This window comes from Amblyraja radiata, chromosome 6, assembly GCF_010909765.2.
Source record: "Amblyraja radiata isolate CabotCenter1 chromosome 6, sAmbRad1.1.pri, whole genome shotgun sequence".
Lineage (NCBI taxonomy): Eukaryota > Metazoa > Chordata > Chondrichthyes > Rajiformes > Rajidae > Amblyraja > Amblyraja radiata.
The window spans coordinates 10,757,313-10,771,329 of NC_045961.1; the positions used below are offsets into that span (position 1 = coordinate 10,757,313).

The window sequence follows — 14,017 nt, forward strand, 5'->3', positions numbered from 1 at the left end:
TAGAAAGACACACACTTTCCCAGGCTCCATGTGGATTGATTTATGAGCATATTTTAATGGCTAACCTACTGAGCAGATCACATTACAATAAACTATTTACGTGGTACCTGAATCTTGTTTGAAGAACTAGTGGTGTTTGGGATTAGTCTTCATAGCCTGGTTTCACCTTCCAAGCTATTGTAAGTGTACACCTGTAATTAAATGACCTGACCAAGTGACAATGATAACATCGGAAGAAGGGTTTTGACCCGAAACGCCACCTATTCCTTTTCTCCAGAGATGCTGCCTGACCTGCTGAGTTACTCCAGCTTTTTGTGTCTGTCTTCGGTTTAAACCAGCAACTGCAGTTCCTCCCTACACATGATAACCTCTTTATTAGCCATTCCAGTGCTCTGATGTTTGCTGTTCCATGTGTGGGTGCTGTTGTAAGGGAGTTGTCCTCAGTGTCGTTTCATAGGTCATTAAAAACACCTCCAAAATTGATAGGCCTGGTTTACATGCAGATTTCCTTCGTGCTATTGATTTTCTCATCTAAAAGCAATATGCCTCCACAATTCTCCAAATCTGTTGATGTGGGACCACATTACAGGCCTACTTTTAAGTGTCTTTCAGAAGATTGGATTTCAATAGCTGATAAATTACCAAGCTTCTTTATATCATTGGGATAAGGGAAGTGAACATATTGGATCAAATGCTGCAGTGTTCCGATCTGTTGGTGTATCTACAGTAATTATTTAGTGACTTTATTGTGACAATGGACATTTTTATGGATGCACTGGATTGAATTTTGAAGATTGAACCTTTCATTTCTTCCCCCCCACCCCAGCAACTTCAAATGGTACTTTGGAAGGACTGGAAAACCGAGAAGGAGGAGTGTGCCTAACCAAAGCCATGAAGCTTATCATGAAAGTTGAACAAGGTAAGAGTCAAGAAGTATTTTTGGGAGATGTGAGCATTTGTCTATTTTGCTCACGTGGTTATAAACTGGTATTAGTCATTGTGACAATTAAAGGCACAATGCAGACTCTTCAAGAGAGTAAAGATTTATTAGTTGGCTGCAGCCATCAGAACTGAAGGGTGTACAATATTTAACCGCTATAACTTTTCTAGAGTTCTCAAGTCAAAATTTGTTGTATGAAATGATTAGAAGTAGTCCAACAGCTTGTCCTAAATTTTAATTGGATAGTTGCAAAGTAAATTACATTACGACAATCTGTTTGTATTTTATCCATCAGGTTGGTCGACCAAGAGATAAGCATGAGTACTTTTTAATTTGTGGGAAAAAATAACTTTACATTTTCTGTTATGATTGAAGAAAATTAAATTAGCATTTTAAAATAAAATAAATAATCATACATGCTGACGTGCTTATCTTTGTTTTCAAGTCAATAATGAGAAATTTATTTTGTAGGAAATTGGAGGTTCATTTGAATGTAAAGGTTGTTAATTAAAATAAATACTTAAATAAAAAGCATATTTCTTCCTAGTAAAAAATGTTGACAGTAAAGTTGAATCGAAGTTGGTTTTGCGTAACATAATTTTAATTTTGAAATACAATCTGTGTGGTCATGAGTAACTCCCTCTTACATGTTTAGAATATGCAGAACAAAAACTTGCAACCACTTCCATGCTGCTTTTTCCAAATAGTGTCTATTCAGCATTCTGTCAGCATCCTCTGTTTGATTGAGCTATCATCTGCAAAAACTTTGCCTGCTGTTGGTAGGTTTCTCAATAGCTGTTATAGATGGCTTTTGAGTGTCAGCATCTAAATGCCTAATGTTTGCACTTTCTATAAGCTCTAGCCCGGGAAAGGGCCAATTTAGACAGTGAACATCGTCATGCTGCCAAGGGTACACACACGTATAACAATCTAAAAATGAAATAAACCAAGCAACGCAGGGCTTCTGTAAAAGTGAAAGTTTTAAATTGCTTGTTTTTCCACAACTGCTTGTGCGTTGAAATGAATTACACTTCACCTCATATGTTGAGAGGGACTGAATATATACCTATCAAAACCTTCTCAATAATTAGTTCTGCTGGTTCACTTTGTAAGTCTGAATACAGAAATAGAAACTTTATATTGAACACTCTTGCCCATCAAAGTGACTTCCACATCAAGTAAACAAAGCTAAAGGCAAACAGACTTTGCTGCAGTCATGGTGCTAGTGTCCACAGTGGCTTCTGTTTGTTGCCCTTGAAATAAAACATCAGTGTTGAGGGATCTTCCTCTTTGTCTGACTGATGAAGGTATCTCAGCGCTACGGCATGTAACTGAAACAACCTTTTTAAAAACTTTTTAGATGCAAATTCTATGGGACGAAATGACAAAGCACCCAGTGGTCCCGGGAAAGGAGGAGACGGCGCCACAAGCAAGCCCACCCAAAAGACTGAGAATGAAGGTAATAGAAGCTGATTGTAATGAAGAAACCTCATCTTTGAGCTGCAGTTGTGGAACTTAATTCATCAGCCTTAAAAAAAAAAACATTTTATGGGCATGTTACCCACAAAGGTCATAGATGAGAGTAAGCAAATGGCAAAACTCCTCATTTTGGGGAAATCCTGAGAGAAATGCAAAAATATTTTTGAGAGCCAAGGTGCCCTTATGTAAGCCACAATAAGTTGCAACTTAATTTGGCTCATTTCTGCATGGACGGGAAGTGTTGATCATGTAGACAGCTTGCCCCTGGAATCACAGAGCACAAAAGGAGGCCATTCAGGCCCTCATCGTTGTGCTGGACCTTTGAAAAATCAACCAGATTATACCTGACTACTCCCTTCCCAGTCTTTACTTTCAACATCTGCCTGCCAAAGTTTCCATTTCAAATGTATGGGCAAAATCACTGATCACTCCGCTTACACTGGCCTTTCGGCCACTCATTTCAGATCTTAACAGCTTGCACATTTTAACAAAGATCAGCTCCAGTCTAGGTCTTTTGGCTTCAGGTTGGGACCCTTCTTCAGTGTGAAGAAGGGCCTCGGCCTGAAATGTCGTCTGTCCATTTCCCTTCACAGTTGCCGCCTGACCCGCTGAGTTCCTCCAGCAGTTTGTTTTATGCTCTAGTTCTTTTACTTCTTGTTTTAATTCTACCCTCTGGTTACTGACCAGCCAGTGGAAATAATTTCCCCATAATGGTTCAGTCAAATCCCACCATAATTTTGATTAACTCTATTAAATGTCCATTCAGTCTTCTCAGCTCCAAGTGGAAAATGCCAACTTCTTTTGTGTCACAGCATGATTGTGGCCCCTCATATGCATAATACTTTAAAATCTCCTTGGCATCATCTAAAGCGCTTGATGTCCTTCGTTAGTGAGGTGCCAAAATTCAATAGCACGTTCTAGTTGAAGCTTAGCTGATGAATTATAAAGGTTCAACATTACTTCCTTACTTTTTATATTCCATGTCTCTGTTCATAAATCCAAGATTCCTGCATGCTTTCTACTCAGCTTTTTCAATTAATGCCATCAGCAGCAAAGACTTGTGCGTGCACTTTGGAGCTCTCTACATTTGTGCTCCCTTTACAATTATATCATCCAGTTTGTGTTACTTTTCCTCAACCCTACTCAATAAATGCATCCCATCATACTTCTCTGCATTAAACATTCTGCTCATTTCATCAACTTGTCAAATTCCCAATGAAGCCAGCTGTCTTCCTTAAATGTTTATTACATTTCAGAGTTTTGCATCATCTACAAACTCTAACATTCCTGAATCTCTTTATTTAACAACTGTAAACTGATTCTGTGGAAAGCTATAGGAGCGAGATATCCGCAGAATTCCAATCTTAAACTGCAGCTGGCCAAGGCAACTGGAAATTCACCTTCATGAGTGCAGTTCTTTGCATTTGGATCAAAGTAAATGCTGCAGTTATTTTCTCCCTATTTCCTATATCTTGATAGACTCTATTCCTCATCCTTTTGGACCATCTCTGTCTTTCCACTTTGTTGAAAAGTGAACTGCAATGTGGAATTACGATAGAACCAAATGAAAATTAGGGGTTGGAATATTCTGATTTGCTTCCAAATGGAGTTTAGGTTGTGAGCAATTCCAGATGATTGACAGATAATAAGAGCTTGTATTCACTGTTCTTTCAAGAGAGGAAAGCTTTTAATTTCTTCCTGTGCTTCTTCCTCACTGTGTCAGGCCAGCACTCAGCTGCAGCTTACACGAATCACATTAATTTAAATGTGATTGATTCCATCATCTCTATCAGAATGTCTTGCTTTGCCTCAGATTCAAAGGATTGGAACTGCTAAGTAGAATTTTTTTCATAAAAGGGAGGGCAGAGATGGTATATTTTTTCAAATTGTAACTCTGCACATTGATCTGTTCATTATTTCAAAGATTTATATTCATCTTTAAAAGCCACAGGCTTTACATGTGCTCATGAGAAAATAAATTAATGTTTCTTGGAAGGAAAATAGCACCCTATGATTTTGTGAATGACAAGAATACAAAGAGATCAATGTAAAGTTAATATCCACATAATAAATAAATCCACATAATAAATAAATCCACATAATTATTTCAGATATGAAGTTGTCAATAAATGTGTGAGTTTCAGTGCATAGTTCCACACAATCGTGACGGTAGATCTCTATTTCTCCAGTGAACAGCTGAGAAAATCTGATCAATTAATGTGGGTAGTGCTTTGTTCCACCAAAGCACTATTGTACTGACACCATTTGTTTCTATCTCAATGACTATGATGCACTCACGTGAGTTGGCTCATGATATATCCACAAAACATTATTAATACAATAGTGTTCAAGAAGGATCTACAGATGCTGGAAAATCGAAGGTAGACAAAATTGCTGGAGAAACTCAGCGGGTACGGCAGCATCTATGGAGCGAAGGAAATAGGCAACGTTTCGGGCCGAAACCATTGCCTATTTCCTTCGCTCCATTGATGCTGCCGTACCCGCTGAGTTTCTCCAGCAATTTTGTCTACCTATTACAAACAATAGCTTAAGTGTTCTGATGACACAACGAACTACAGATGCTGGAATCTTGAGCAAAACACAAAGTACCGGAGTAACTCAGCGAGTCAGGTAGCATCTGTGGGAGAAATGGATAGGCACCGTTTTGGGTTGGGAGCCGAAATGCAGCCTATCCATATACTGCAAGGACGCTGTCAGACCCACTGTCTAACCCACTGTGTTAAGCTTATGCAGTCTGCTTTTGACCGCCAATTCCATCTGTTCATGCCTGCAATGACAAAAAATAATACATGGGAACTGAACTCACTAGAAATCTCTTGGGTTCTAGTTTATCAAAATATTTTTCTTGCTGGTATGTTTCAAGTAATATTCCTCTATTGTGCCTCTCATCATCTCTGAATATTTTATTGGTCAATGCTACGCGTAAACGAACAGAAGCCTGCAATTAACCCAATGTTCAATCTTTTGGAAAATAGAATTGCAAATTTTCTATTCCACTTTGTGTGAAGTAATCCTGTCACTCCTGAATCTCCTGCCTAGCCTGGCTCTACTTTTGTCCCAATACCTTGGATTTATCTCCAGATGGAACAGTTTTTGTTCACTTTTCCTTCACCCACTTCACCCATTTTCCTTCGCTCCATAGATGCTGCTGCACCCGCTGAGTTTCTCCAGCAATTCTGTGTACCTTTGTTCACTTACAGTATGTTTTCAATCATTTCATCACTTGGAACATCATAACAGGAACATCTTTGATTTTAATTTTAAAGCTTGTAGTTTAGTTTAGAGATACACAGCATGGAAACAGGCCCTTCAGTCCACACTGACCATTGATCACCTGTTCATACTAGTTATCTCACTACACATTTGAGGCAATTCACAGAGGCCAATTAATCTACAAACCTGCACGTCTATCGGATGTGTGAGGTAAACCGGAGAACCCAGAAGAAACCTACGCAGTCACAGGGGGTTTCGTACAAGAATGTACAGATTCCACACAGACAGCACCCAAGGCCAGGATTGAAGCCAGGTTCCTGGCGCTGTGAGGCAGCAGCACTACCAAGCAAATTCTGAAAGACTCATCCCCTCTCGCAATTTTAATTTCCAAGTTTAAATTGTTTAATTGCCACTTCTTGATTTACTTTGTCTTCTGACGCTCCCCTTTTAGTCGGGAACTTCAACAAAACTTATAATTAACAAAAACTGAAAATAAAAATGTTGCATAGATTCACAGCCACAGCTCCCTGCAGGGAGCAGCTCCCGATGTCAGCAAAGCCAGTGGGGATGTTGGTCAGGTGTGAACCTCTGTGAGGCAGTCACAGGTTGGAAATCATAACACATGTAAGGGTGCCTAATTAATTATAATTTATATAGCACATTTTTAGTCAACTTGCATTGACCCCAAAGTGCTTCACATAATTACATCCACACACACAGGCAAAGATGGGTGAAGTGTCTTGCCCAAGGACACAACGACAGTATGCACTCCAAGCGGGATTCGAACCAGCTACCTTCCGGTTGCCAGCCGAACACTTAGCCCATTGTGCCATCTGCCTACCATGAGGCCAAATGGAAATGCATGTTTGCCAAACTGTCCAGTCAGGGAACCATTCAGATTTTGGCAGATGGGGTGGAAATAGTTCCAGACAAGTGAATTTATAAAGATTATAATCTTTGGCCGAAACATTTTTGGATCCACAAATTAAAAGCTGTCATGCATTTTATTAAAATGGTCAACCAGATCTGAAGTTGTAAACTAGATAAGTGCAACATGCTTTCTGAGTGGCCTGGCTGGCTTGTTGCTCAACGTATGAAATTACCAATACTAAGCACCAGCAGCCAAGGGCTGAAGCAAGTCAGACATTATGACTGGGGACAATTGTCTCAAGAATTTACATTTTCTTATTCTCACCCATGATGCCTCAGGCAAGTCTACATCTGTTTTAAGTGAAGCTGTCAGTTTGTGACTGACGAAGATTTATTGATTTTAAAAAATGGTTCAAGGAAAGCCTGTAAGCATACATTGTTTTAAATATTCATTGCTGACCACGGGCTTGTGTTTAGGAAGCCTATAGTAATCTCATTTGTCACATAGTATCCTTGGTTGCAAACAATCAATAATGAACTTAATATTAAAAAAATTATTTAAAACCTAATTTATTTATTTGCAATCTGTTACGTCTCGATCAATGTGTACATTAGCAATATCGCCCAGAGCATTCTGTGAACAGACAATGTTAGAGCATGAAATGCACTCAATGGCAAATGGTTAACTTTAATTTGATAGACCTTTTGAATCGTCGTCAAGAGTTTTTTTTCATCAAAAATCTCAGATAGAACAATGAAATTCTTACTTGCAGCAGCACAACAGAATATATAAACATAGTACACTGTAAACAATATAATAAACGAGAAAAGAAGTTCGCAAGAAGTCTGAAGAAGGGTTTCGGCCCGAAACGTCGCCTATTTCCTTCGCTCCATAGATGCTGCTGCACCCGCTGAGTTTCCCCAGCAATTTTGTGTACCTGAGAAAAGAAGTTCAGTGTGTTTATATATACACATACCCACATATACATATATATACATATACACACACACACATATGTACACATAAAAACAAACAAACAATAATAGTGCAATAATAACAAGAATAGTTTATGTAATCTGGCATTTATTGGAGGTTGTAGTGTTTAATAGCCTGATGGTTGTAGGGAAGAAGCTGTTTCTGAACGTTACAGTTGCTTCGAATAGGATGCTAGGGATAATAAAAATGCGGGTAAATGAAGCTTGGTCACAGATTAGCAACAATAGTAAATGATTGGATACGCAGGAGGGGCTGACAAGCCCGTGTCTGATCCATACCTGCATCATATTGAGGGGTGGCCGGCCAAGTTAAATGCACACCATCAAACCTCACCAGTAATTTTGTGAAAGCACAGAGACTACGTACGGCTTCTTGAAGGAGACCCAAATTTATTTACAATTAATCGAATGTCATTCTTTTGATTTTAAAAGACTTTGGTCAAGAGTACATTATTCACCCAGTTCTCTTTTGTTCACAGGCGGGACAAACTCGTTCAGTACTAACAACAAGCCTTCCACTGCACCCAGGGACACCCAGAGCAGGTTCCTCAATTCCGATGTGGCCTTATTTGCAGGCATTGGATCGGGCTGTGTGATCTTCATCATCATCATCATTATGTTGGTGGTTCTGCTGTTGAAATACAAGAGGCGACACAGAAAACACTCTCCACAGCACACCACCACCCTCTCGCTCAGCACGCTGGCTACCCCCAAGAGGGGAGGCAATAATAATGGTTCTGAACCCAGTGACATTATCATCCCATTAAGGACTGCAGACAGCGCCTTCTGTCCACATTATGAGAAAGTCAGCGGAGATTATGGACATCCTGTATATATAGTCCAGGAGATGCCACCACAAAGCCCAGCAAATATATACTACAAAGTCTGAGATAAAAGGACAGAGGCTAGTTTGGGATCCTGAAGAATACTCTTGGCCTGTTGCAACCTGGGTCTTCTGCTGAAATTAGTGGTGACTCTTTCTCTTTGCACCAGGATTGACTTTAAATATGTAGAAGAATTAAAGGGGAAAATGGAAGCTTTGCAGGAAATTCAGCTGAAGAGAGAGCTGGTTAGTGTCTACGGTTTGTGTAGGAATCTGGTTAAAGTTAAGTACCAGGAGCAGCAAGTTGAAGGAAAGTTGAGTCAGGGACTCAACCAATTTGTTCCATCTTCTACTTTCACCATTAATTTATGGACCACATGTTACAAACATACAGGAAGCAAAATGCAAAATTGATGTTTGTACTATCTATCACTGTATTTATAACCAATAAGGTTTTATGCTTTGGATATTCAGCAATAGAAAATAGTCAGTCTGTACTTTCCCTAGACTGTTAACTTTTATATTAACCGGATTTCATAAATCCACCTCTGTCCTTGTTCTTGTGCTTTTGATTTTTACTCCCTCTTCTTGTTTTCCTGTTACCAGTATTACTTATTAACCTGAAGGCCACTTTGCCTTCGAACACAATCACTAGAACTTCAGGAACTTTGTAGAACGTACCACAATATTAACCTTAACTAATCATCCCAGTCACCAGTGGTAGACATCGCACAGCAGTTACATTGTAATCAGTTAGACATAAGAGTCGGCGATGCATTATAAATGAGCAGGAGACTACACGTTCATCTGTGACATTTAACTGCATTTGCAGTGGTATGCTGCTGCCTTTTTGAATCTGAGAAGGAAGTGTAGAGATATAGATTATTTAGGGAGCACTTTGGTACTAAAAGTTCCAAGATATAGGCTGGTAGACATGGTAACAAGCACAGTGCTGTAGGGCTGCACTTTAAATTAACTAAAAAAAAATTATTTTGAGGAAAACTGATAGAGAGAGAGAGAGAGAGAGAGAGAGAAAGTGAGAAAGTGAGAAAGTGAGAAAGTGAAATGCCTCTATATTCATGGTGCATTATTAGAGGTATGAAGAGAAGGGCCCACGTCAGTGAACAGGGGCATCAGTGGGGCTAGTCATGATACTCATTAGAACAGTGCAACAGTGGTATTGAAACACAGAGGAAGTATACTGCCTTACAGTTTGATTCCTTTAATGCTTTGTATGAATAGACTGTGGAGCAGTCACTTTTACATGGTACAGCTTCTCGTACTGTAGCTGGCACAGTTCTGCAGCTTGAGTGACCTTTCAGGGTCACCCATGAAATATTCATTAGACAAAAAAAATACACTACATAAAATGGAGACGGGAGTAGAGGAATTAAGTGATTTAATAGCAGAACTGGTCAGTAGGTTATTATGGGTCAATTTTTGTAGTCAGAATTGCTCTGTAAGTATGCATGGTGGGTGGGTGAACATTAGACTCTCTGGATGATCATAACACAGCCACTAAATGTTTGGACACTTGCCTCTGGGAATGGAATCTTGTTTCCATAAATAAATGACTAAAATAGAGTCCTCGTAAGACTTCTTCACCAACAAATGATGAAAATGAGTCCTGCTTCGGAATTGCAAATGCAAAAGGACTTTGTAGCCTTGAATTATTTAGTGTAAACACAAGCCTAATTTTTAGAAAATACTTTTTAAATGGTTGAGGCCTGGAATTGTCAATGTCTGTTTCAAAATCATCTTCAGTCTGGGGGATGGGCAGCAGCAGAGAGTTTGTTATTAATCTCCATACTCCGCAGCTTAAAGTTCAAAGATCACATACAAATAGCTGCACAAAGCCGGGTCTCAGGAATCCCGAAAGGGAACTTGCAAAATGGTTGCCCAACCTAATCCTTGAACCTGAAAATTATGTTAGCAACACAAGTGAAGCACTTTTGCATATACATAGGCTGTTGCCATGGTGATGAAGTACATTACATGTGCATCTGAGTTTCTACCATTTCCATGCAAAGTGGTATTTTTCTGGGCCTTTGGGACAATCGACACACTGGCGGAGACACTTCTCAGTTGTACAAGATCATGTTTTGCTCTTTATGAAGTATTTTATGGGTTATCTACGTCTGACTGTGTTGTCATTTTAAAACAGACTGTGTAAATGGCAGGTGAATTTCAAATAAAAAAAATAAAGCCAATGTGGGGGTAAATGGGCTTGCTGGTTTATAGAATGTGCCGTACTGTGTCCAGTGTAGAGTAAGTCACTTTAAACGGATTGCTTTTGGATCGTCTTACTCCACTCCATCGCTCCCAAAACTAACCTCACTCTAACTGCCTTGCAGACACAATCATCCCCCTCACCTGGTTTTAGAAGTTGTACCACACAGTAAACTGATGTTAAGCGTGAAGCTGTAAATACGTGGGATATTTTTGTGTGTAAGGCTTTAGGCAGGGCAGGAGAGAGTTAAAATAGCCTTATTTACCTTTTTAGCAACAGGAACTCACATTAGAGCATGGCCTAATCTCCCCTCAAGTAAAAAGTTCTGTGTAAATAGAAGATTTTTTTTAAACAGATTCTAAGGAGGAAGTTTTGTATAAAATCTGAACTTTTTGCAACGTATTTTTAGCTAAACTTTGTTTTCAAGGCAGTGTCACTGTTTAAAAATGGAGCTAAAAGAAAATTGGTAGATTTACCAAATTGACCGCTGCATATTTGTGCCATAAATATTTATTTAATTGTTCCTTTGTCCAGTTTGTACACACAGTATTATGCTTGCTTTATAAATATTGAATGTTGCTTTTCCTCATGTTCCCACTTTTTATAATGTTCTTTAAATCATCTTTTTCTGAAGTGTTTAATTTTCACCTTCACTCCCCTGCTGTCCAAGGAAAATCGAAACAAAATTAAAATCACATTCCACTAGTCTGTTACAAACTGAAATTGTTTTTAAATAAAATACTTTTTTTTTCCTATGGAAAACTGCTTGGGGTTGAGTTTTTTCATCCTACGCTCTAAGAGCCGCATGGTGGCGCAGCGGTAGAGTAGCTGCCTCACAGTGCCAGAGACACTGGTTTGATCATGATTACAGGTGCTGTCTGTACAGAGTTTGTACGTTCTCCCCATGACCAGCGTGGGTTTTCGTTTTCCTCCCAAACTCCAAAGACCTACAGATTTGTAGGTCAATTGGCTTGGTCTCAAATGTAAAACATTGTCCCTAGTGTATGTAGGATAGTGATAATTTGCGGGGATCGCTGGTCGGTGCGGACCAGGTGGGCTGAAAGGCCTGTTTCCAAGCTATATCTCTAAACTAAACTAAACACTTTCTGAAATTTGGCACAAAACAAAGGTCGTTTTTAATAAAATGTAGAGGATTTAATTTTTTGAAGCTATTCTTTTTGGTGCCGCTGGGTTAGGGAGAGGGGAAGGCCATCCAGTGTTCCTATTTCTGATGACTATCGCCTTGGAAGTGTTTTGTAGTAATTGTGAGCATAAGATTGGGCTTGGCTGTAATGCTCCATTCCACCCAGCCCACTGACAAAGCTCTGCTTCAACAATTTGCACTTAAATAGCATCTTTATTGTAAGAAGATGCATTTGATGGCAACCTAATCTGGAAAGTAAGTAGTGTACAAACTAAATGAAAGGGAATCACAAGATAGTGCGAAAAGATTGGCTTTAAAGCTGCTCTTCAGGAGATGAATGGAAACGTGCAAAGAAATGATAGTATGTGAACTGAACAAAAACACAAAACTGAATAGGATATCAGAAACCATTATGATCATACTCCAGTGTGGGATTTGGTGGTGAAAAATCTTTAACCTTTACAATGCATCAGCAAATTAATCATTTCCTTTCCTGCAACCTTGTATGCGAGCACATCCAAATCGCTGTCAAGTTTTCCAGCACATGATGTTCTAAAGAAGAGCGTTAAATTGAAAGATCAGCATACCTGCAGCAAATCCTGTTTGTCTGAGGATTTTCTAAAGACATCCTTCTCCCCATTTCCTTGTTGTAAGAACATGTGTTGCGAATTGCTGCATAACAACACTCACACACCTTTACCGTGGATGAATAAAGATCTTCCAGTTTCCATCTTCCTCGCATTGTGAGGATGCACACTGGTACGCCTTCATTTATGTGGAAGACCTTCCTATGTGGAAACATGGAACTGTGGGGGCTGATTTACAACATTTCGGATCAGGACCCTTCCTCAGACTGTAATCTCAAGAAGGATCCTGACCCAAAAAGTCACTTGTCCATATTATCCAGCGATGCTGCCTGACCCGCAGAGTTATTCCAGCACTTTGAGACCTTCTTATGTAACTTGACAAAGAAATTCAGAACTACATAACTTCACATCTGAAACAAGTGAGATTGATTGACTTAAAGACCTGGAACCTTGTCTTCTCATGACTGAAGTAATTCTTCTGTTTTCCCTGAAACAACAATGCACTAAATTCTAACGGAGAAACAAAGGAACATTAATAGGATATCAGAAACCAACAAAACCTACAAAAGATTTTGCTCAAAATCTACAAAAGTTCCTTGCAAGGTGTGGAGGGGAGGTATACATATGCATTATATGTTAAAATTTGTCGAATATACATGACGAATTTGTGGCCCTCACTGTTCCTTACATGCATCATACAGTATATGAAGTGCAAAGTGGTGGGAGCTTTGCACATGGTATTTCGTAACACAAACTTGAGGAAGTTGGTCCGCATCTAAATAGCTAATGCTGGGATTCATGGAATGGACACTGGAGTGACCGCTTTTATGATGGCTTTACTAACATCACATTATCATTGGAAAAAATCCCAAGGTCTTCCTCAATGGCGGACTTCATGAAAGCTTTCAAATTACAATTGAGCAAGGACTTCCCCCCCACCACTTTTGAAGCCTGTTTATTCATTTGAGCCCCACTCAGTTCATTCAAATGCAAATGCATTATTGCCGTGATGGTGTGAATATTCATTGCACACCAATTGATGTCAGCGCCCTGCAGTCAGTGGCCTTGTGAATAGGCTTGGTGGGGAGGGCCATGGGACAGTTTCAATGCAAAAACACTGAATGCTGTGGCAGTTGATTTTCGTAGGGATAGTAAAGTTTCTCACCCACAGGCACCTACCTGACTACACACAAGCCAGAACACTCAGATGTCCATTTATCATTGTTGTCACCCACCAACTTTACACCTCCAGAGGAATTCTCAGTAAGTGTCGACCCTGTTCTCATGAAAGATCCAAATCCACCAGACATTCAGCAAGTCAGAGCAGGATTGCTGTTTGTTTTTGTCCTCTTTAACCCAGGCACGTCGGGGCTGGTAGTCTCACTGTGTTGTCAAGTTGAGATCAGCTAACTGCTGATAGACTTTTCTTTCCTGATGGCTAAATTCTCAGCAGAGCTGATGTGCGCCTTTAATAAACAAAGTGATCCAGAAATGATTTTACAGCATGGACAAAAATAATCGGACATGGGAATTTTCTACATTCTTCCGAGAGCTCTAAAAATAGTACGGCTGAATGCAAGTCTGTCTTTGAGCTGCATTCTTTCATAAATAATGGTGTCAGACACTTAAATTGCTACCATAGCAATTTTGAGCAAAATCTCCAGGATAATTTTGCAGTGTCATTCTCACTATGACAACTACTAATATGAATAAC

The 14,017-nt window shown here is 39.5% G+C and overlaps 1 protein-coding gene across 2 annotated transcripts in view; it reads left to right on the forward strand.

The window, feature by feature from the left end:
- Positions 1-11,334, forward strand: part of efnb2 (ephrin B2) — a 59,741-nt gene extending 48,407 nt beyond the window's left edge. The window contains exons 3-5 of one of the 2 annotated variants that reach the window (XM_033022206.1): positions 827-919; positions 2,301-2,399; positions 7,999-11,334. In XM_033022206.1, the coding sequence (XP_032878097.1) occupies positions 827-919; positions 2,301-2,399; positions 7,999-8,408 (602 nt within the window). In that variant the 3' untranslated portion in view covers positions 8,409-11,334. The remainder of the gene's footprint in view (positions 1-826; positions 920-2,300; positions 2,400-7,998) is intronic. The other variant, XM_033022207.1, reaches the window with a different exon arrangement.
- Positions 11,335-14,017: the final 2,683 nt, after the last annotated feature.